Source organism: Crocodylus porosus, unplaced genomic scaffold (genome assembly GCF_001723895.1).
Source record: "Crocodylus porosus isolate Cpor-Errol unplaced genomic scaffold, CroPor_comp1, whole genome shotgun sequence".
Classification (NCBI taxonomy): Eukaryota; Metazoa; Chordata; order Crocodylia; family Crocodylidae; genus Crocodylus; species Crocodylus porosus.
The window spans coordinates 7,305,332-7,329,130 of NW_017728927.1; the positions used below are offsets into that span (position 1 = coordinate 7,305,332).

Below are 23,799 nucleotides of genomic sequence, written 5' to 3' on the forward strand. Positions count from 1 at the left end.
CCTTGAGCTGGGTTGGACTCTGCATGCCCCCCAGCCTCCGTCTCCGAGCCCATGCACCTTCCACTTGAACCCTGCCCCTTCCCTGACTGCACTCTTCAGGACAGCCAAAATTAGCAGATCCACACGTGTTCTATTTTTATTGCCAAACCTTTACATTCCCAGTGACGATAAGGTATGTTAGGCACTCAGAATCTGTCCTGTGATTTCACATGAAGCTTTGAGAAGCCAAGAGCCCCACCCTGTCTTATACAGTGCAAAACAGCCCACCAGTGTCTCTCAGTTGTCAGCCCCAGGCAGCAGAAGAAGTGACCAGGAGCTCAGAGGTATGCTCTGATTAAATAGCGCGCTCTGCCTTTGTTCTCTGGGTAACTTGGTATTTTATCTGGACGATGGGTAGTCTGTTTGCTTTGAGAGGTGCTGGGCAGCAAAGTTTTATTTCCTAATACTCTAACCCCTCTGCACAGATCATAGCGCTTGCCAGATAGACGTGACAATCCTTGCACTTCCAAAAGTGCTTTAAGCTCAGTGTTGTATAGCTGTCATGAGAGGGGCAGCCGGTAACAGGGTCTTTTGGCAGGCGAACATTTGAAGAGGGGTCTTGCTTGTTTCTTAGCCTTGGAAAGCTAAGTTTGGCGTGTGCTGAGACTGCCGCTAAATCTCATTTCTGTAAAACCTGTTTGATTTCTCTTTGCTGGGTGCACAGATTATACAGTGTGGATGGATGCTAAGGTCACCACGGCAGCAATGACGGCTATACTCAGAGGGTTGAGCTTGCTTTTTTTGGTCGGTAAGTACTCTTATTTAAATATATAACCCCCTTGCTATCATATTCTCCCAAGCTGCTACTACTGAAGGAGCCATCTATGAAAGCAGTTCTCCAGGGAGCTGAATTAAAAGCTCATTTACAATAATTTTGACTGTTTCGATTAAAAAAAAAATAGAAGCTGAATCACTAGATTTTGCTGCTTGGTGGTGGGTGTGAGTGTAACAGTACCCTCAAAATCTGTTAGTTGCTTTAATGAATAAAATAGCCCAGACTCGGTCAGAATTCCTGCCTATCTTAATTTTAAAGATCAAGGTCACTCCTGTGTTTGGGCAAGAGTGACCTCGATCTCCGTGACTTAGGAGACGCTTTGGGTTTCTTCCCACCCTAAAATTGTGGGTTCTTACTCGCCATTGCAGTATCCACCTGGGAAAATATTGACTTAAAATGGCGCTACCTGAATTGCATCTTGCTGTATTCCTTTATTCTCATTTTTTGCTATTGAGCAACATTTGTCTCACCAACACAGTTACTTCTGGGTTTTTATAAAAATATTCTCAGTTCCTTACCAAATGTAGGGTCTTCCTTGTGATACCACGCTGTAGGGATTCTGCTGTTTGCTGCGGCAAACGGATACTTCACGATCGAAAGAGGCGTTTTCCCTGGTAAATAGCAGTAGTCATCAAAAAGAATGGAGGGAAAGACAGCAGACATGTCGCAATTATTTATTTGCCGCTGTTTTGGATTTGAGACGTTGCTGCAACCATCCTGTGCTGGTGACCACTAAAAGGAGTGCTCCCAGATCTCTTTGCCATATAGCGAAATATTTCTTGCTCCATCCGAAGCATAAGCTGTTGGTTAAGGGCTGCAAATCAATGATTTTCCAAAGTCTAAGTGGGTCAGACAGGACATCTGGGTCCATCTCCAGCTCGGTTAGTGACTTACAGTACAACATTGAGCAACTCGAGGCATCTTTCTAGGCTTCAAATGTCTCCACTCCATCACCGCCATCTCTGTTACCCTCCCTGGGCTAGTAGGTGCTTCTGGCCAGGTGGCTTCTATCAACACCCCCCAAAAAGACTCTGAGAAGGATTTCCCTCAAATTCTTGCAGGCAGCATTGACAAGAGCCTTTTTATTCATGCCCTTGCCAACATTTCACATTGTTCCTACTAGATTTATCCCTTGGGGTACCCGGAACAAAGTTAGAAAAACAAACCAGCACAAGCAATGCCAAGAAAACTCAGAGCTATCGGGCAGTGCATGTTGGTCGCATATGTGACTGCAGGAGCTTGCACCTGCTAACTTTGGCCCTCCTGAGCCTTTCCTCAGTGGGGTTTATTGTTTTTGCTTGTTCCACCTGGCCTAACAGCAGGGCAGAATCTCTTCTGAGCAAGATCTGGCTTTTGTGCTTGTAGGAAGAGGGGCTCTGATGTTGCTTGGCCCCTACTACAATACCTGGATGAAACTCGTCTCATAACCCATCACAATCTTAGATCCACTCCTGACAACTGGGCTTTGGCAAAGTTTGTAGTGTGACAAGGGGATCCATGGATAAGTTAGCCTACTAAGAAATGATCGGAGATCAGAGGAAGAAGGTGGGAGATGTCAGGGAAGTTGGGAGTTAATAGAGGCATTAAAAACAATCCTGGGTACCATTGACAGGTAGCCGGAATACTGAATTAATGTTGTAGAGCAAAGTCAGAGAAACGCTGCCAAGGCCATCAGAGTGGGAGAAGCAAGATAGAGAATAAGGAGGACAAAGTGGGGTGAACTTGCTCAGACCTGCCAGGTGCTGACACAGACAGGTGGCTTTCTATAGCACAAAACCCCTGTGAAGTTCTGGGGAAAATCTATAGCAATGTCTCCAGGGGATTAGGCTGGAACGCAGTGTAATAACACAAAGGCCTGTGGAGGTGGGTGCTTGTCAGACAAAGTCAGAAAGGGAGGAGGGTGTGAGACCTAGACACAGGATTAGGAACAGTCAAAAAGATTAAGAGGCGAGGACAGGGCAGAAGACAAAGGCTGTTCCATCCTACAGCTTGCAGTGGTGTCCCTCATCATCAGCCAGGCAATGCCCAAGTGCCGTCCATCCCCCCTGCCGGCACTAACTGCCCATCCCTCACTGCAGTCTCAAGTCAGAGGCCAGGTGAACCTTTGAGACTGAGCACCCCACGTGCCCATCACGGTGGGAGCCTTCAAGTCCTGGCGGAGGATCATTGGCAGGAAGCCACAGATCTAGTATGAGAAAAGCAGGGTTAAAGTTTGAACGTGCTGTGAGCACTCACATGTTAAGGATTAATACCATTTTTTGCCTGCACCGCTCTGAGGACTGTCGAGCACAGGCATGGTTAGGGACCAGGACACCTGGGTTGTATCCCTGCACGGATGGAGCGGGTGAGCCAGAAGCAAATCATCCCGGGATGCTGGAGGACTATAAATTGCTCATTTTATCTCCATGCAGCAAACTGAAGTTACCCTAACATGAGCTAGGTAGCACAGCCCAGAGATAACCCTCTCCTGAAATTGTGTAACTTTGAGATGCTTAGAGGGCCACTTAGACTACAGTAAGGGCACTTAAAACATGAACGTTCCCACATTACAGCTTGTTAAAGTGCAATTGCACGTTACACTTAGCACAGATTAACTGGCTTTAAATTTTGTCCGTAGGTAGAGCAATACTCGCATACACACACGTGAAGCCTGTATGCAGGTGCACATGCCCATGGCATGGCTAGAATACAAGGGGAAAGGGGATTGCACAAGTAGAAGTGAGCCTATAAAATATTGTATTAGTGCGAGAAAGTGAGGGAGAAGGGAGTGAAACGAGACTGATATTCCACAGTGGCTTGAGGGCATACAGCTTTGTAGGAAGGACCGAGCTGCATGCCTTGTTGGGAGGGCACCCTTGATTCTGTAATGAAATCATGGCTTATCTTTTCAGGTGGGCTGATGGCTGCGGAGAATTCAGTTGTGACGTATCGAGTAAGAGGAATGCAAGCTCTCTCCCTTTCTCTCTTTCCCTCCTCCCACATATATACACAGGGTCTCTTTATTCCCTTGCAAATAATGCCCGAACTGCAGTCTGGTGTGCTTCCCATCCTGACGACAATTAATAGAAATTAGGAACTGAAGCCAGATTTTCTCTTTGGAGCTTGGGCATGGAATCTAAACTTCCCACATCTCTGCCTCCCATTGCATAGTTTGTTCTGTTTTTAATTACAAAATGCCTGATATAGCAAGATGTTTGCACAGTCCAATAAACTTAGATTTGTGTTTGCTTTGATCTTAAACAGAATAATCCAGCCCTAGGCTGCAGGCATGTTCACAGAGCTTCTAGTTTCTTTATACTTGGAGAAAAATATGAGCTGTGCTCTATGCAATGATGCATCTCACTCTCTGCACCCCACTTTTCAAAATCCTAGATCCACCCATGCTCTCCAATGTTAGAATAAGCTTCCCTGCTCTAATTGCCAAATTGATGCATGTAAATCCTGGATCCAAATCCAAATGCTTGTGGCTTGTGCTCATGCCTGTATTAAGGAGTCCCTGAGGATTGTAACCAGTCTCTGAGATCATGTTCTTTCTTTTTCTCTCTGCTCAGTGCACCAGCAGCCCTGTCAATGGTAAGTTGCCATATAATTCCCCATGGAAAGATTTTGGATGAGTCCTGATCATGCCTTTATTGCATTATCTCCAGCTTTGTCTCTCTTCCTTCCTTTGAGCAGAAGCTGACATTTGTGCCTCAGTGAAAAGGTAGGTGAGCTGCTTGCAAATTCTCTCTTATCCGATGGGTTGCTTTTTGAATGATGCAGACTTGCAAAGGGGCCTGGCTTTGGATAATAAGAGCTGACATCTATGCAGCATCTTCCTTCCTGGATGGTCCCTGGGTGTTTTACAAAACAGGGGTGACTGCTGATCAGGGAGAGGAATCATTTAGAGAAGTGCATGACGGATGCAGGCAGACTCTCCTTGGCACGGCAAAGGGCACACTTTGCAGTGCCTTGTGCTACCTGCGCCTCGGCGCTGTGTTCAGAGCTCACGGGGATCTGAGTATGACCCAGGCTAAATAACTATTACAGCATGTATCCGAAACCTGAACGGGCCAGATCGTTGCAATCACTGAATCTGGCTTCTGTAAGGGTATCTGTTATTTCTAAGCATGAGCTGAATAGCTTCAGCAAAGACTTCCCAGCAGATCTGATGTTCACTTTGACTATTTGGCATCCAGTCTATTTGTTGTTCAGGTGGTCACTAAAGTTGGAGGACTGAACTCTTTTTAAAAAGAACAATAGCAAGCTGGCTGCCTTCAAGGATTTTTGAGTGAATGCACTTTCCTGCCCTGCTTCGGGGGTGACAAGCATTGGGATGTGAGGCTTTCCTTTCCGAGCTCTTTGTGATGACTCTTTTCCTCTTTGGCCTGTTGTGCCCTTGGGCGCTTTGCATCCCGCGAGGTTAAGACAAACACTGGGGTGGTTACTGTTTCCCTGCAGTGTCAGCAAGGAGATGCTCCTGGAAATAGCCAGCGGCAAAGCCTCCCCGTGCAGCCTCACTTTTGGCCAGTACGCGTGTGCACAGGTAAAGACCGTCCCTATATTGCCATAAGCTAATGGATATATTTCAAAGAAATGAGCAGTGTTGTTTAGTCTGAAAGAAACCCCACCAGCTCCCTGGGCACAGTGGCATTGGGGGTCACCACAGCAGGGCACAGGTTCCCCATTTTCCATTGCTGGGATTTCAAGATAAAGAGAAGGGTGAAATGCACCTTGTGCATGTTCGAGGGGCGTCTTAACCAACAAGTGACTAAAGCTTGACACGAAAGGTCAGAGCCAGCAGATTTATGGCCTGGACTCATCTCTGCTGAGGGCTGTAGAGAACTAGTTAAACAACTACAAAATCATTGAATCACAGACAGCGAGGGTGGGAAGGGAGCTCAGGAGGCCACATCTAGTCCACCCCCTGCTCCAAGCAGGACCAGCCCCAGCTACATCATCCCAGCCAGGGCTTTGTCTGCCTGGGTCTTAAACACCTCCAAGGATGGAGACTTCCTCATCTCTCTGGGTGACCTGTTCAGTGCTTCACCACCCTCCTAGTGAGAAAGTTTTTCCTAATATCCAACCTCAACTTCCCTTGCTGCAGCGTGAGCCCATTGCTCCTTGTCCTGTCATCTGCCCCCACTGAGACCGCCCAGCTCCATCCTCTTTGCAGCCCCCCTGCAGGGAGTTGGCGGCTGCTATTCAACCCCCCTCCGTCTTCTCTTCTGCAGAGTAAATCAACCCATTTCCCTCAGCCTCTCCTCACCAGTCCTGTCCCTCAGCCCCTGAACCATTTTTGTTGCCCTACACTGGACTCCCTCCAACTTGTCCACATCCTTTCTGTAGTGGACACCGGACTCCAGATGTGGGCTCCCCAGTGCTGAATAGAGGGGAAGAACCACTGCCCTCCATCTGCTCCTACCCAGGCAGCCCAGGATGCCGGTCGCCTTCCTGGCACCAAGGGCACGCTGCTGGCTGCTGTTCAGCTTCTTGTCCCCTGTCCCCCCAGGTCCTTTTCTGCAGAGCTGCTGCCTAGGGAGTCAGCCCCAGGCTGCCTCGGTGCAGGGGATCGCTCCCTCCTAAGTGCAGGACTTTGCACTTGTCCTCGTTGACTCTCATGAGATTAAATATCCTATCCCATCATCCAGCAGGTCCTGAACACAATCTAGGATGCTTTTTGTCAGGAAAAAAAATTTCCCTGCCTCATACCGTACCTTGATTGTTGGGGGACACAAACAATGGTTGATGTCAGGTCAAATTCGGAGGCACTAGAAGGAATCTCAGCTGCTGTAACTTTGGGTGAGGAGTGGGAGAGGTCCATTAGCTCCCCCACTTTGCATTACCCTTATGTTCACATATTGGCAAGTAGGTCTATGGGAGTCTGAGTTCATGGATGTGAGACTTGATACTGCAGCATCGCTGAACGCAGCCTATCATTTTTGAAGCTCACACCAGGCGTGTTTTCCTCCCCTTTTTTCCAGAGCTCTGAACTCCAGGCTTTTAAGGACGATCTCCTCATGTCCCTGTATCCCTGCCTCAGCTCCAAGCCCGTCAGCACTCTGGATCCCATGCTTTCCATCTTGCTCTTTTCCAAATTCGATGCCAATGTGCTTGCAGATACCCTGGAAAAGTTCAATAAGCGGGTAGGTCGCATTTGTCTAGTGGTTAATTCCCTGTAAATGTGACCTCCTATGGACGGCTGGCCAGCCTGCTGCAAATGGGGTCGGGCAGATAACAGGCAGCGCGGCTACTTTAACCATCTTCACGTTGGTGTTAGAATAGGAAAGTTGGCACCATTTCAATTAACACGTCTCCCACGATGCACGTGAGCTCCCGGCTCCTGGAAATAAACTCAGGATATTGCCCTCACACAGCAATTTAAGTGACCCAAAGTCCTGGCGCATCTGCAATGTTTTCCAGTAGATGTTAGCATTGGAGCTGGCTGAGAATTTTCCAACATTAAATGTGGATTTGGTGGCATTTATACCATCCACGGGCACATATTGCTTTGGAAAACTCAACAGCAACCATGCAAGGAGCCAGAGTCCTCCGGCCAGATGACCGGCCAGGAAAGTGCCTCCACTCAGCTCGGCTCAGCTAAGGACAAGGTTTTGTTTTGCCCCCCTCAGGATTTTTTCCCTCCTGGGAGAAAGACTCGAGTTTTTACAACTTTTCACTCCGAAATGAAATGAAGGATTTTTGTCCCCTACAGAAACATTTTTGATTGTTTGAGGGAAAGAAGCACGCTTCCATCCAGCCCTGTTTATGGTCATTTGTACTGGCCATAGTGGGCCAGGGGTCCCAGGAGACCATGGCCCCATTGTCTGTGCAAAGAGGAAGACACGGCGCCCGTTCGAAGGAGCTCCTGTTGCCAGTCCTGATCCTACTCATGGGTGCGGGGGTCTGTGCAGATTTGCATGTCTGGTCTTTTAAATGCAATGTCCACGTGACTCAGCTTGTCCCTCCTTGTTCCTTCCTTGCAGTTTTCTCGTGTGCCTCTCTCGCAAGACTGGAACGTGGTCTTCTTTAACGGCATCTGGGAGAGGATGGCGCACATCACCAGCCTGTCCGCTTTGTCCAAAAGGCTCCACGCAAGCCTTCAGCCGTTCATGGCCAACCCCCGGGTATTTGCTTGTCTCCACGCCATGAATGTCTCGTGCAAAACGTTCTGCGACACGTGAGTGCCGAGCCCAAATCTAGCTCTGTGGGGATGTGGCTGGGGCAGGACACTGGCCTTCGCTCCATCCTCCAACAGCAAAGACCAGCTCCTGATCTGGTGTGAACTAATGCAGATCCATTGACATCTCTGGAGGGGACATATGGCCCAAAGCCCATAGTGATTTACTGACCTTTGGTCTAAGCACTTACCAGAATTGCCAGGACCCTTGGCAGTTCATTGCTATGAAATATTTGAAAGTCCCTGCCCGTAAAGAGCAACATCCAAACCTCAGTGTAGTTTATTAAGGGCAACGTGGGTTATAAGCGAGAGGTCCAAGTGTTTGAAATGATTTGAGATGAAAAGCAGGTCTAAAAAAGAAAGAACATTATTTATTGGTCTGAATTGTACATGGTGAGGGAGAGAGATGATGAGCAGGGAGGGTCAGGATTAGGTTATGTCTGGACGACAGGGTTGACGTCATGAACTACATTTTCTGCCCTTTAGATTTTTTTTCTTGAAGTAGCCCTCAACTGTCACGCAAAGCTGCTTCTGTGACACGTCCAGCTGGAGTTTGAAACACCTCCTTTTCTTTTCCTTCTCCTCCAGAGTTGCAGCCCTGGACAGCCTCTATCCCAAACTCCCAGCGGAAGAACGAGGGAATATTTATAAGGGGCTCAAAAGTTATCTCACAAAGAATGGTAACTTCTTTCTACTGCAAACACAACCTGTTGGACAAACACGCTTTAAGATGCAAACGTGTGTCATGACACTGAGCGCAAGACGGCCGAGGCCTCCTGGATTGACAGTCATCAACATCGTCCCTTTAGTGGTTGGGTCAATTGATACTTGCTTATATGCAGCATCACAAATAGATTTCTAGCCTGGGAGCCTTGATAACACAGGGTCTGAAGGCCAATGACCACAGTCCTGTGGTTTTTACACCACAAAAATCATTGCATTAGGTGCAGAGAGTCAGAACAGAATTTGGTCCCATGGGCTAAAGACACAGATCTGCTAAGTCAATGCAGAGAAGGGAATCAGCTGTAATTTTAAGAAGCAAATAAAAAAAAGGAGGGGGGGGATGAATTATCTGATGTCTAATTGTTTCAGTGAAACAGCCAATCACGAGTGCTTAGACTCCAGACTATGCCTAACCTGCACACACTAATTCCTTTACATATCCAGAACTGCATAAGGGCTAAGGATTTGCTAATTTTAATGGCCAAAACCCCTGGGGAGCCCTCCGTTAGCTGGTTTTGGAGTGCAGCTCCGCAGTTGTGTAACGTGTTGCCCGTGTTTTGCAGGATCAAAAGTGATCTGCTACAACGCAGCTGCTCACAGCCTAAATTCCACCGCTTGGTTTGCTAATTATTTGGGTTCCTTTATGGAGTACGTCAGAGTGGGAGACCTGCGGCTTTTTGCTGATGAGCTGACCGTAAGTAAGAACGGCGGACGGGAAACTTCAGTGAACAAAATATGAGCTGATCCGGATTAGGATAAGAGCAGCCAGCCCTGTAGGACTCTGAAAGCTCATCTTCCAGTTGTGCCAAAAGCCAGGGAGAGTCAGACATTTGAAAAGGTAATGATGAGTGTTTTAAATTGTTGATTGCAAAGGAGCAGTTGATTTATTGTCTGTGTCCAGATGGGATTGCCCATGCCTCATTGTAACAGAGGAAAATTGCTGTATGTGCCTTGAACTTAACCTCAGGGTAGGTCATTTGTAGAAACCAAACTTGGAGCGGATAGGTGCAAAAATGATCCTTAAGTCAAGACCGGATGTTCACGTAAAAGCCCTGCTATAGTTTACACGTAGGACTGATGCCAGAGTTAGTGATTGAGGTTTGCAGGTCTGGGTTGTGCAGAACAGGCGAGACAATTATAGTGGCTCCTTCTCAGCTATGAATATTATCTTGAATGTATTCTCAGCTTTTAATATTATCTTACCTCTTTCAAAGAAACTGGCTCTCCTCACTCGTGTCACATCCTGAGCAAAGGGAACGCAGAGAGATCCGCATCCGCTGTAACTTTGTTTTTCCCTCCAAATGGGACGTGGTTGTTAAAAAAGCACAAGGAGAAATAGAAGGGCTTGATTTTTGGGGGTGCTACGCATTCATTGCTCCCACGAACATGACTCCTATGAAAACTACACTGTTGTCAACTGTCAGGGTTTTATCAAAACTCCCCTCAAACCTGATGCTTCCCTGGAAGTCCCTGGAGACTGCTGTTGCATGAGAACTGCAGCTTTTCTTTACAGCATTTCTAGTCCTTTTTGGAGAAGAGTTTTAAAAAATCTGATCAAACTCCCTTGGAGGCTCAGAAACCAAAAACCGACCCCCCAAATCCTTATTATTAGGACACTCCTCATGAGTTTTAAAGCCCAATTTATGATTTTTTTAATGTGTGAGGTTGGCAGTACTGAAAGCAGGTCCGAATTTTGTGTTGTCACTGCTTAGCTGGGCTGGTGGGTTTACAGATGGTGGTGGTGGGGCTCCCTGCCTGCTCACATGGTCCATTATCATTCTTCGCCCCGGTTTTCTTCTTCTCTGAGTTTAGTGAGGCATCATGAGCTATTTGTAGCTTAGCAGGGAAATTCTCCCCTCTTGGTGCCCCTTTCTGATCACCAGCCCAGTTAAAATGCCAGTTTAAATTCTTCCTGTTTTTTCCCCTGTCGATTCTCTCAGCTCCAGAGATTTGCCAGAGACCCAGTCAACGTAGAGATGATCAGTAACCTTACATTGCCCAGGGAAACAGCCGTGTATTATACCTTGTTACTCACTTCTGCCCCTGGCTTCCAGCTGGCAAGGTAATGCAACTCCAGCCTGCTGCTACAGTTGAACTGGGAGCCAGTTTCAGTGCATAAAAGGGCAAAAACCGTGGTGTGTGCCTATGCCCTTGTTGTGTAGCTGAGGCTTTCTGTTATGGTCATGAGTGCCTGCTTTGAGGTGGATTTTAAAGGGTGATCAACACAGTGCTTTAAAGTTGACCTCTTGGTGGATCAGGTTGTAAACACCCAGGACCAAGGGAAATCAGCCTTCCTATGCAGCGCCCTGGTAATACCCCAAAGGGACTGTGGGAAGTGTGCACTAGATTTGCAAATGTTGGCTTCGTTTGTCAGCTGGAACAAACCCTCCCTGTATCATATGAATGCCATTTTGTCCTCCTTTCCACTTTCAGCCTCCCAGACAAGTTCGTTTGCTACCTCAGCCCTTCTGCTGTGAGAAGCCTCAATAAAAACGAGGCCCTGAATCTGGCTCAGAGGATCAACAAGAACTGTGCTTTGGGTCTACGCTCAGGCCCCAATAAGGAGCAAATGCCAGCCTCTTCCCTGACCACGGAAGAGCTACAGGTAATGCTCGGGGCTGGTTTTCTGATGCTCAGCCCTGCAGAGACACCAGTCACCAAAAGCACATGTGCAGTTCCATGGATTGGTGCTTAGCTCTTGGTAAAGGAAGATCTGTGTGTGCCCTTAATATTGTATGCAATATTTTACAAGCAGCATGACCCTCTGCTATGGTGGGGAAGTGTCATCATCCCCATCTTACCAATGAAGAAACTGAGGCACAGAGGATTGAGGTCTCTTGAGCAGCCTGTGATTAATAAACACAAGTGAAATATGCTCCGATCTTGCAGTGATGAGTGAAAAGTAGGCCTGGGGCAGATAGAAGCAGCCATACTGCCTTCCCTTGCCTTTTCATATCAGCATCTGAATAATATTCAGGGTCTGCAAAGTCTCAGTGGGGAATGGGGAGAGTGCAGACAGGCTGCTGGCTCCACCGCTGTCGTATGGGATATAGAGCCCAGGGGCTGTAGATGTCTCTAGACCCAAGGGATCCACAGGGGAATTCTTCTGCTGACTTCCTTCTGCCCTTGGGGGACCTTTTCAGGTGGCAACGTCGCTGGTGAACAAATTCGATCGGTTCCCTCCTGATGTCCTGAGCGCCTTGGGCCAGATGGCCGTTGGTCTCTCGGCATCACAGATTGAAAACGGCATCTGTGATAAAGACTTTGTGGCTTCTCTTCCATCCTTGAGCAAAGTTCGCGGCTGGAACACCGAGCAGTCCAGCACCATCATTAACAAGCTGTTCAACTCCAGCTATCAGGTACCGAGAGTACAGGTACAGACCCCGTGTGTTTGTGGCGCTTGCTCTATCGCACCTCTGGCTCTAATAGGCGGAGGCGTGGACCATATATTCCCATCCACTCATTATATCATCTTTCAGGTTGTTGATGGTCAAAGCCTTGCAGCACTAGGAAGCCTGGCAGCTGGCTTAAGCAGCAGGAGACTTCAAAGCCTGCCTTCAAAAGTGGTCTTGGAAGCTATGAAGATGCCTGAGTTTGTACAGCAGATTGGGACCATGCCACCTGCTCTGAAAACAGTGCTGGTGGAAAAGGTGAAGTCTGTTTGTTCTTCAAGGTGGTGCCCAGGGCTTGGAAGAGCCAGCGTGACTCAGACACAGGGGAAGGCTGTGTTTTGAATACACGCAGGCATGCACTGACGCATGCACACCTACCGAGGCTATTTCCCCCATAGCTTATGTACGTAGGTGCTAATAAGATAGTACAGCGGGGTCATGGATTAGTTTCCTCTTTGTCTTTGCAAAGTGCATGATTGATGAAGGTTATGGCCGGCAGCCAAGGATAACACATAATCAAGTATGACGCCTCTCCTGGAAAGTTGTCTGTACAGTACTATTTATAGATCCATCGCTGTTAGGGGTTGGAAGGGACCTCATGGAGGAAGGTGTCATAAAAGTTGAACCTTCAGGTTTCATGGAAGTGTCCACTCCCAGGAAAAGAGGAATTAAAGACAGGTGATGGTTTTTGAATGCATGTAAATCATTCTGAAGGCCACGCACAGACCACTGTAGGGCTGAAGCATCTTGCAAAAGTGAGCTGTGATAACCGGCTCCTTTCCGTACATACTAATTCGAGGGAGTGAATGTGCATGTCGTTACTGCAGTGACTTGAAATCGGACCATCTGCTCAACTTTTGACTTTATCTTCACCCCACTTTTATACGTGAGCTCACACGGGGTGCATTGCTCCCCTTGCTCTTCAATACCCCTGGTAACAGGAGAGACTTACCTTAGACCTTGTGCCTCTGGGGGCTAAACTATAACAGCATCCTACAGTGTGGCTGTTTCCTTTAGAGTGATTAAAGAAGAAATACTTCCCCACCACAGCATTTCCATGCTCTAACACCATTTGCAGGCCCAGGTATTTAGGGCAAGAGTTGGGCATTTGACTGGTCAAACAAAGTTTGGTCAATTGACTGATCAAATATGTGTCAAAAATTGTAAAAAATAAAATAAAATTGCCAGTTGCTCCAAATAACACACAGAAAAAGCACCGATTTTCCATTAAGAAATGTGTCACAAAACAAAACAAAAAAATCATATTTCTGTCAAGAAAACTAGAAAAAAAATGTGGGTTTTTTTTGTAAATCTTTGACCAGTCCAAAAATATGCAGTCAATTGACCAGTCAGTTGACAATAATTGACCAGCTTGCCAACCCTAATTTAGGGGGATACAGTGAAACCACCCCTGCTCCTTTTCTGGCATGCTGAACCATTTTAAAGCAAGCAGCCAGTGATTCAAAGGAACTGGTTTTTTGCTCTGTCTTCCTGGGTCACACACACTTTCCCCCCCTTGCTGATCAGTGGCTGTTGTTACCTGGCAGCCCTGTCTAGCATCAGTACCCCCGATGGCCCCGACAGCTCTCCCAGCCTGGGACACGGTGACGTGCTGGGTCAAATGCCCAGACGATGAGAAAAAAGCCGTCAATCTTGTATCTCACTCTTAATTTCTTCACCAACGATTGCTGCATCTAACCTTAGTGCACGGGGCTGTTTTATATACTTTTTAGATGTCTTCAGCTATAAGCAGTCCCATTGACCTGATAAAATACGTCCCGGATGCTCTGGTTGACCACATCCCCAAATCCTTGCTGGTCTTCGGTAATTTCAGGCCCCACATTCAAGATCTCAACCAGAAATCGTGGAGCCGGGAACAAGTAAGGCACTGGCAGTTCTCTTATCTTTGTTTCTTTCTTGGGATAGGACTTTGGTTAGGCTCTGACCTTGTCTGAGAATAAAGCTAATGTAGCTATCTGTATATAGAGGGGAAAGAAAACTTGACAAAGCACTTAACCCTCTTTTTGCCTTGGTTTTTACAGGCTGCCATGTTTTTTGATGATGTAGTAAAGGATGAGTCCGACTTCAACAGGTAGCGTTTCTTCCATCGATATTGGTTGAGTTGTTGCCATACTAGGCAAATTTATCCATCGCAAGAGAAAAGGAAGGCCCTGGAGCCCAGGCAGAGTGCCTTTAGCCCATGGTTGGACAAAATTGTCCCTAGCCTTGGCTTGCTTCCTCACGTGAAGGTTTCTGAGCTAGACTCCACTCAGAAACCTTGCAGCGCTTTTCATTATCTGCAGAAAACCTTTCTTTGGTGAAAATGTATCGCTGTTGCACAGTTTTGTTCCAGTAACTAATATCTTTTGGGGCTGTGTCTGCCTCTCCCGGTGTTGTGTGATTAGTAGCATAAAATCAGCATCACTATTTACACTCATTTCACGTCATGCTTTTTTTTTAATACATAAAACGAGGCACTTTCAAAGGGCTGCTGTCTAGCACGTGGCCTCTTGAAGAAAGAATGGAGGTTCCTCCTCCTCAGCTAGCTTCTTGTAGGGATTTTCGGGGTCAGTAAATGCAGGCATGCAATGAATGAGAGCAAAAAACCTTTATCTGTGGGTAACAACATCTGCAAATCCTGAGAGAAATAGGTCCGTCTCTGGGTGACTGGCTAGTTGCCCTCTGAGGGATCAGCTCCTAATTCCCAACTCCCACGGTCTCAGTTAAGGAGCATCTCTAAACCCTAACTCCAGTCACTACATTACTCCCCTTGGCAACTGGTCTTGGACCACCATCTACTTCTGCAGTACAAGGTCCAGTCCGTTTAGCCGAAGACGGTCTCATGGGCACGTGAAGTCGTTTGCGACACGTACCCGTGACGGATTTGCCATGATAAAACCAAGTTTCATGGAACAATTGGCCACGATTAAGCTAAAATGCATCAGAGGCGGTCTAAGTTGCCATGCTCAGAGACATTTTGACATGAAAAACCAGCGTGCACGTGTACCCGGTGATGCCGTTATGCTAGACAAACGGCGATTTTTTGCCGCTCTTTGTCACGTGTACAAGCGCCCTTTGGGCAGAACTTTTGCTCCACCTCTGAACTTAGTTTTGAGGACACCAAGCTGGGGAGATCTTAGATTTGAAGGGATTTGGGACCATGCACATTGGTGTTAGAAGGTCAGTGCCCTGAAGCTCTCCCTCACCACAGCTCTCCTGCTTCCCTTGGGTTTCCCAGGCTGTCTCCTTCTGTCCTCCAAGGCTTCACCTGTGCGGCTGCCAACGAGATGGAAACGGAAAAATTTCAGCAGCTTGCCAAAGCCATGAAGCAGAAGAATGTCAGGCTCGGAGAAGAGCAGGTCGGTCCCTCCACCGAGGTGTCGTGCAGCTCTTTCTGTAAAGATGCTCCCAAATCCTTTATCAAGGCCCCACCGCCTCAGACTCGATGGGGCTGGACGGGTCTTAGATCTGAAGCACATCTGATTCTGGCCTGTTTTATTTGGCAAATGCAAGGCCTGACAAGTGTTTTCAAAAACCAAAGCCTCCCCCCTGTTTCTGCCTCTCTCTATTTTCGGAGCAATGCTTTTGTTTTATTGGTATTTTTCCTTCTTTCACATGAACTCTGCTCTCTTTCCAGCTGAGATGTTTAGTTAAGAGGGTGACAGCACATGGCATGCCCAAGGATTTAGACAACTACCCTAAAGACCTGTTGCTGTTTCTAAGGTAATGTGGCGCTGCTGTCCATCCCACTGGTTTATTCTAGCGGTCTAGACCTTGAGAAGAGAGTAGTCAGATTTCATAAATTACCTAGCAATGCGTCTACCCCTATTCATTTGCACTGCACTTATCCCCGAGGTGTCTCAGGAAGATTCGCCAAGTAGAATGAAATGCAAAAATAGAAAACCTGCAGGAAGGGAAAAGACGAATGCAATTTTAAACTTCCTTCAGCCATCGCACTCCAGTGTGATATTAGTGGAAGTCACAGATCGCTTTTGCAGCCTATGTTTGAATTGACAGTGTCCCTTTGAACTACAGGGATTTTTTTATAGTGTGAATTTTTATGACCTATGACATCGAGTAAAGCAGAGAAGCCCGTTGTTCAGCGCGTTCCCTGGGCTTCTGCATCCAGAGCAGCACACAGGAGCAACACTGTCTTGGGTCTCAGAGGTAGACGCCCTAGGGAGAAAATGAATTGAACGGCGAAGTCTTCCAAGGGTCTCTGGCAGCTGAAACAGGCAGCGCAATATGGAAGTTATGGTCGGGGTGTTTCAAGTGAGGGAGGTTTGAACCTGGCTTGATTCATCATTGAATGGGATGCCGTCTGAATTCATGGAGCGTCTGTATTTCTAGCCCTTCGGATTACGCGGCGACAGGAAGCTGTAGGCAGTACGTCCTTAATATCGGGGAAGCAAACCTTGGCGTTCTGCAGAGAGACTCCCCGCAGAGCAAACAGCTGCTCCTGGAGGCCCTGGCTTGTTTGGTACGTATTCGGTAACGCAGACCAGCAATCCAGGTGCTGACCGCGACTCTGTGTTAAATGGGAAAAGTGCTGGATATGAAGTTTTAACCGCTGCTGGAAATAAGTGTTGAAAATCAACAGACCCCAAGCGATACTTTATAAGGTGGCATAGCCTTTTCCTCTAGACCAGCGGTTTTCAACCTGTGGTCCATGGACGGCTTGGGGTCTGCAGGTTATGTCTCAGGGGTCCACCAAAGGCGGCGATGATCCATCAGAAGTACGTGAGTATCCACACGTATAATTATAAGGGGTCCGCAGCTCCATTTGAAATTTTTTAGGGGTCCACAAATGAAAAAGGTTCTAAAGCGCTGCTCTGCACCAAGGCAGGTGAATCGTCTGTTCTCGAGCCACCGGAGCTCTGTCAGCACAGACAAAATACATCTCTTCCCATGTAGGACCAAAGAGATTTATGCGATTCACTCCACGCGTCAAGGGAACGACGATGACTATGTCAGGGCTCCCCTGCATGCGGGGAAATCACAGCCGATTGCCTGGGTGCCGCAGGTCCTGTGCTGCTCATAGTTAATGGAGGGTGTCTTTGAGTTCAAGTCACAAAGTCCTGTGGTTGTGGAGCAGAAGGACTTGAGGTCTACCCCGGGTAGCAAAAGGGCCCCTGTAGATGCTGCGGTCGGTGGACATGAGTTTGAGGTCCCACCATGGCAAGGAAGGCCTCTGGTTCATGGCTTTCGAAGATGTGACTCCCGCATGCATTGCGAGTGTAGAAATGAAAACCACCACCTGAAAAGAAGGGTTGAATCAAGCCTGGAGTTGGTCGTCCCTTGATCTACCCTTAGCCTCCACATCAAGAAACTATGCATGAAGCCTAGCGAGGCCCAGACTGCATCCTAGGGAAGGCCAAATACAAAGGCACACATCAGCAGGCGGATGAAATTCAGGTCTCCCCACCAGCCTCTGGTTCTGGATTGGGTTTCCCTTCTTGGGGTGCTGCCAGCAGAACAGTGAATTCTCCGTATTCCCTGTATCGGGAGCCAGCTTTCTTCCCCTTTTATTTAACGTGGCTGTTTCCTTAATTCAGAAAATCCCAGGCACCCGCGTGAGCGAAGAAAAGGCAAGGGTGCTGGGGCATCTTGTCTGCGACCTCGGCGGCGAGTACATCCGAGGTTCTGGTGGGAGTTTGCTGAAGTGGCTAAGCCAGTGTAAATCCTTCACGCCCGATCAGGAAGAGGCTATTCGGGATGTCATCAGCAATGGGACCACGCCATTTGGGTAGGGTCGCCATTGGATTGGGGTTTCCGGAGTGGTGAAAAGAGTAAATGAAATAATAGCCTAGCACTACACGCTGTCAGAAGCTCAAAAAAAGTTCATTTTGCTTATTTTTTCTTTCACCTAAAAATTGGGCTCCTGAAAACCACATTTCCCCAGTGAGGTTTCTAATCCAGCTGCAAGCAGGCAACAGCCTTTTCCTTCGACTGTCTTAGCAGCCCTTGCAAACAAAAAAAAGGCCGGCGGGGAAAATGAATTAAGCAAGCTTTTCTGAGAAAGTTTGAGTCTGGTTCAGCTGGGGCCGGGCATGACGATCTGGTGGCCACCGCACCTCTGGTTCTGATTCCTGTCAAACCACCTTTTTCAAGGGAAATCATTGAGCCTTTTCATGCCCTTTTCCCTCCTTTACTCGGGGGATGACAATCGTTTCCCTACTCGGGTGTGGTGCTTTGAGGTTCTGGCATGAAACGGTCTGTTGTAAAAATTGCAAGTATTTGTGCTCTTTGTGGTTAGGGTTCATGTATTCATTACACGCGGTTTGCCCACCCTAGATTCAGTAAGGGTTTCTCCGGCTCTGCTGTGGGAAGTGGTGAGAAGGGTTCGAGAATTGAAATACTTCTATCCTTTGCTTCATATGGGACAAGCACACAGCCTCGGGGCTTCCTGCAGCTCAGATCCTGGAAGATGATTTAAATTTCCTTCCTTTTCAGTCCTCCTTCAACGTGGTCGGCTTCTACCCTGAGCGAGCTCAGCGGCTTGTTCCTGGTCCTTGATCAGAGCATCTTGCACAAGATCCCCCGGGTGTGTTGCCAGCAGGCATCTCGTTGCTTCTTCTACCCGTAATGATTTTAAACCGTATCCAAAGCGAGTGAGCTCTGACGGTGCTCCCGATTCAATCAATGGCAAAACTCCCAGGGGTGTTGCCAGTGCCAGGGGAAGCCCCTGGTGAGGAGATCATTGCTTAATTACTGTCAAGATTAATTAGAGGCTGCTTAATTACTCTCATGCTTGGGTTTATGGAAGGACCGGTTTGTGGGGGGTTAGTAAAGGAGGTTTTCCAGGGGAACCAGGCACAGCAATGATCTAGATGACAGCCTTCTCCACTTGCAGCGGAGGCAGAGCTCCAGTTCATCCCGTGTGACTTAAATAACACAGGGCACATGAGACAACATGAGGCGTGTTGGCGTGGCGTGGGTCACGTGTGTACCCAGCTCTTGCGAACTTGCTTCTGCCAGGGGTCGACTGTGTTGCCTCGTTGAGCGCTGGTGCTGGGGTGGGAGGAGGCGGGGACGTGCCCCGATGGCCTCCTGTCTGATTCTGCCGTGGAGCCGCCCCCCCAGGAAGTGCCGAACCTCTCTGCTGTTGCCTTTTCCTTGCAGGACGTTTTCGACCCTTGGCTGAGAAACTTCCTGAGCAATTCAACACTGTCAAGGGAGCAGCTGGCCTCTGTGGTTAAAAAACTCCAGCCTTCCCGGTGGAGACGCGCCACTGGTACGCGGGTTGCTTTGTCTGTATATCCATTTTAGCCTTCGGCTCTTCTGTCTTCCGGTTCCCCGCGTGCCCGCCACAGGGCCTAGAAAGCAAGGGACTTCTTTAAACTGAGCAGCTGCACGGACCTCACAACACCATACATCCCCCCCCAGCCCTGTGCAAAGACACCAAGGGGCTTAGGTGCCACATGGGCACAGGTCAATGCCAAGGTGCTTCTTGGCATCTTGACGTTCGAGAAGGCAAAGGGCAGGCATGCATGGGAACGGGGGAGGCAAAAAGAAGCCGTCCCGATAGACAGCCTCCCACCTTGCCCTCCATTGCTGGTCTGGGCATAATCCCCGACCTGCCGAGAAGGACAGCACGAAGGACTGATGGAGATGGAGCCATAACTCCCTTGTCGCTAACACGGGTTGCAGTCCCTGCTCCAGACGTCCTTGCTGATGCTTGCAGGGCCCGAATGGCACGGGTCAGCTCCAGACCCAGGGTAGCTGATCGGGCAGGGTGAGCACCCTGTCTTTATTCACTTTCCCATCAGAGACATCTGATCTTTGCTCCAACAGATTGTCCCTCCGACAAGACAGTCACAGATGACGTGGCAATGAATGAGCTGATGCCTATTCTGTATAGTCCTCAGGACTTACAGGCCTGCCTGACAGCTGCCATCCTAGAGAAGCATCTCGCTCGACTCATAACTTACCCCTTCACCGATGAGCAGCTGTCCGTGCTGAAGAACAAGCTGGACGAGGTAAAGCCTGGTTGCGGGGAAAGGGGCCGGGCGTACTCGCGTCGCCCCCGAGTCTCCGGAGCCCTTCTCCGTCGTTCCTCACGGGTTCGGCGAGGGGCGTCCATTTGATCTTGGCAAACCGAGGGAGCTAATAAACTGTCCGCAGGCCTATCCCGACGGGTACCCTGAGAAGATACTCCCCAACCTCGGAGCCCTCACCGCCCTGGTCACCGTCAACGATACTAAGAAGTGGAATATAAGCTCAGCCGACACGCTCGCCGCCTTGCTTCTCGCTGAGCCTCCTGACGTGCGGGTGAGCAATGAGTGATGGGGACCGCCTGCCTGGGGGAGCTTGCTGCTGTGACCGGGAGTCCTATTTTATTAATCCTCCTCCGCTTAGTCAACCTGCTTTATTTTGCTTGGTTGTATGTTTGGGCTTGAATTTTGCTTTGCCCTTGGAGACACGAAGCGCTTGAGGTTTTTCTTGGGGTGTCGGTTGTCGGTGCTGGGTGAGATTTTTCTTGACACGTAAGGTGAATCGATGCATCTTTTTTTTGCTAACGGCACTTGTAGGCGCGTGAAATAATCAAGCGGTACACGGACCTGGGAAACCCCCTGATCACCTCTGCTCTGAACGCGGTCGGTACGAGATACGTGTGCCTTCTGGATGAGACGCAGCTGGACACGATAGAGCCCGGCACCTTGGAGTGAGTGCACTATTCCTTCGGCGCTTACACACTTCTTCTCCCATCCAGCCAACCCCGGCTCCTCTGCACATCGCCCGCTGAAAGCGAATGCAGGAAGCAGTGAGAAAACCTACGATCGTGGTTAAGCCTGGGAGTCGGGGCCTGTAATCCCAGCTCTTTGGGGCTGTCACGCAACTTTTCAGCGTCTCCGCTACTCATCCTGGCGGGATGGAGGGCTGGTGGGGGTGCAGGGGCTTCGTCCAGAAGCTCAGAGAAATGGTTGTGGCTTTCTTAAAGAAAAGGCAGATGCCAGCTCTTGTCTTCCTGCATCTTGCTTTTTTTTCTGCAGAATGGCTTCTTTGGACCCCTCAAACTGTTCTCAGCTTACAAAAGACATCTTGTACTCCAAAGCTAAACTTGCTTTCTCAGGAAAGCGCACTGAGTTCCCCGCTTACTACAACCTTATCAAGCCATACTTGGGTAAGCAGCAGCATTGGCCCACCGAAAAGCAGTTGCTGTCGGTATAGAGACGGACTTGTCTTGGGCTGAGCTCGCATCTTTGAAGTTCCTTGAAGTTTGGCAGGGTCCAGCTCTGCATTTCGGAAAGCACTTGCCGGAGGGGGAAGAGGGGCAGGAGTGGTTCTGTCTGCCTGATTCAAAATCCTCCAGATGTTTGTATGAAATACCAGTAAACCCAAAGCGCTTAGCCCCTTATCCCTTTAGCAGCCTGCCCTTGGATGGGAGAGGCTCGTTCTAGAGACCCCTTTGATGGTATTCAGTTTGGCAATCACTACAAAGTACTTTACATGCGAAGTTCTCATCTCTTCCCACTATTGGAAAACTCTGCTGGTTGCATGAAAGCTGGATATGCCATGTAGGGATATTCCAGGATTGACCCACCTGGGCTAATAAGGTGTTTATTGTCCTATGCAGGCTGGAAACTCCCTTCCCCTTAGAGTGGTAGTTATTTGTACCCTGCATCATGGGGAAAGTACATGCCTATTGTGACTTCACTGATTTTAGGGGGAATATAGGGCTCCTACGGGGTTTGTTGCAGGACATCTGCCCTGCATGCATGTTCTTGCCTGCCCCAGGTGGTGCCCCTGCGGAGGACTTGCGAGCTCTGAGCAACAACAGCGTGAACATGGATATCGGGACCTTCGCGAAACTGAGACGAGACTCCGTGTTGGTGAGTTTGGCTGTGCCTTAAAAGGTGGCTCCTCATCACAGCTGTGACCTGCTGGATGCCATTAACGCTGGCATAAATCAGGAGTCGTTGCACCACACTCAGAGAGATCATAGCCAGTTGGGGCTGTGGTTCCCTTCTGCTACAGTTTGAACCCTCATTTTGGATGCTTATTTACACTTACCGAAGGATGCCTCAAAATCAGGCTACATAGCTGCAAAAGCAGCTGGGTTGGGTCCAGGAATCCTTTCGGGCATGATCCAAACACATCCTTCCAGGAGATGCCATTGCCTGCCCCAAAAAGTTGTGTCCCCAGTCTTCTGGCTTTGGGCTGGGTGAGAAATAGGGGTCACAGTAACCTTCGTTGCTCGGATTGCTATTCTGATTTCCCCTAGGCTCTAACCACGGACCAGGTCAAGGGCCTGCTGGGAGTAAATCTGAAAGATCTGAAGGATGCACAATACACGTCTTCGCTCATAAAGGCATGGATCAGCCTGCAGAAACAGCCAGACTTGGATAAGCTGGGCCTGGGGCTCACCGGGGGAATTCCAGACGGCTACATCCTTGTCACACCCCAGTCCACACGTATGTTTATGCAGCCTTTGTTTTCCTCTGATTGGGCTTATACCTCTCCTCTGTCTGAAAAAGAAGGGAGCAAATAATGAGGGTTTCCTATTGGAAAGTTTAGAGGGAAAAGTTACGAGTTCCACATTCGCACGGCTGTAAAGAGCATCCGGATGCAGAGTGCAGCGCCATCGCTTCCCAGGGTTTCGGTCCACTGAATAAAGGGCAAGCATTGGCATGGTCAGTAACTTGACGGCATTGCTGAAAACCATCCTGCTGGCCAGAGCTCTCAACAGAAATGACCCATCACTTCCAAAGCATTGCATCCCAGCATCTTGGGTGCAACCTGGGATGGATGGTTTGGGATGAGTCTCGGTGAGAGACTCCAAGATCTCCCTTAGATGCTACAGGAGAAGACAGTAAACAGTGAGGTCGAGGAGTTTTCAGTGTCTCATCAGCTCTGTGTCTTGTCTCTCTAGCAACCTCACCAGGCTCTACGAATGCCGGTGCCAATGCCCGTGGCAATGCCCTCCACCTCCTAGCCGTGCTGCTCCTAAGTTATCTGCTGACTTTGCTCCTACCATAAGCCCCTGACCCCTGCCCCAAGCAAAGGAAGGCTGTGGGAACCACCGCTTGACTTCTCCATGGCCTGACACAGGAGGATGGAGAAATGCTATGTCAACAGGCAACAGCGTGGTTATGAAGTGTTCCTTTCTGGCGCTATTGGTTTACTCACTAGATAAAGTCTGAAAACAAGATTGAAAGCTCTTCCAAAAGGACAAGTACCATCGTAGCTATTCTGTTTGTACAGCTTCTCTCACAACCGAGCCCTTGGCCCGGAAGCGTGTCCCAGACATGTTACTGCAGTGCCCAAAAGCTTGCAAATAATTGTTTTTTTGCAAATCTCTAGTTGGTCTAATAAAAGATATTACCTCTGCCATGAGCTCTGATTCCATGATCAATAATACACTTTTATTGAATGTTATTTTCTTAGCAGATGAGGCGGTTGTAGGGTAGACTGGTTTTGGACTGGTACCGTGCACGTTTCAGAATTAGTTTATTGAAAAGCCTCATATTTCTCCACATGCAAGGACTGAGAATGGAGATTGCTAGCTGGTTTGGAAAGAGACAGAACGGAGTCAGAAACGATGGCAGCGGGAATGAAGGCTCAATAGTACTTTCCTTAGTTCAGTGAAGCATTGGTTTGGGCCCTATATTGTCTGTGAGCTTTTGTCAAAATAAATGTTTGAGAGTCCTGGACATGTCTGTTGTTCTTCTCTTGGGTTTTACTTGTCAAACAGGACTGCCCAGGGCTGG

The 23,799-nt window shown here is 48.6% G+C and overlaps 1 protein-coding gene across 1 annotated transcript; it reads left to right on the top strand.

Moving 5' to 3' along the window:
• The first annotated feature begins 265 nt into the window (after positions 1 to 265).
• Positions 266 to 23,410, top strand: MSLN (mesothelin). The gene is made up of 29 exons (XM_019542133.1): positions 266 to 323; positions 713 to 787; positions 3,706 to 3,746; positions 4,366 to 4,387; positions 4,490 to 4,517; positions 5,255 to 5,339; positions 6,778 to 6,939; positions 7,780 to 7,973; positions 8,562 to 8,653; positions 9,260 to 9,390; positions 10,637 to 10,758; positions 11,130 to 11,301; positions 11,840 to 12,055; positions 12,176 to 12,346; positions 13,822 to 13,968; positions 14,131 to 14,180; positions 15,327 to 15,447; positions 15,726 to 15,811; positions 16,439 to 16,568; positions 17,644 to 17,834; positions 18,542 to 18,632; positions 19,211 to 19,322; positions 19,883 to 20,067; positions 20,213 to 20,359; positions 20,620 to 20,753; positions 21,082 to 21,212; positions 21,827 to 21,921; positions 22,314 to 22,503; positions 22,962 to 23,410. The coding sequence occupies exons 2-29, from the start codon at positions 718 to 720 to the stop codon at positions 23,066 to 23,068; spliced, it is 3,423 nt and encodes a 1,140-aa protein (XP_019397678.1). The 5' UTR covers positions 266 to 323; positions 713 to 717; the 3' UTR covers positions 23,069 to 23,410.
• Positions 23,411 to 23,799: the final 389 nt, after the last annotated feature.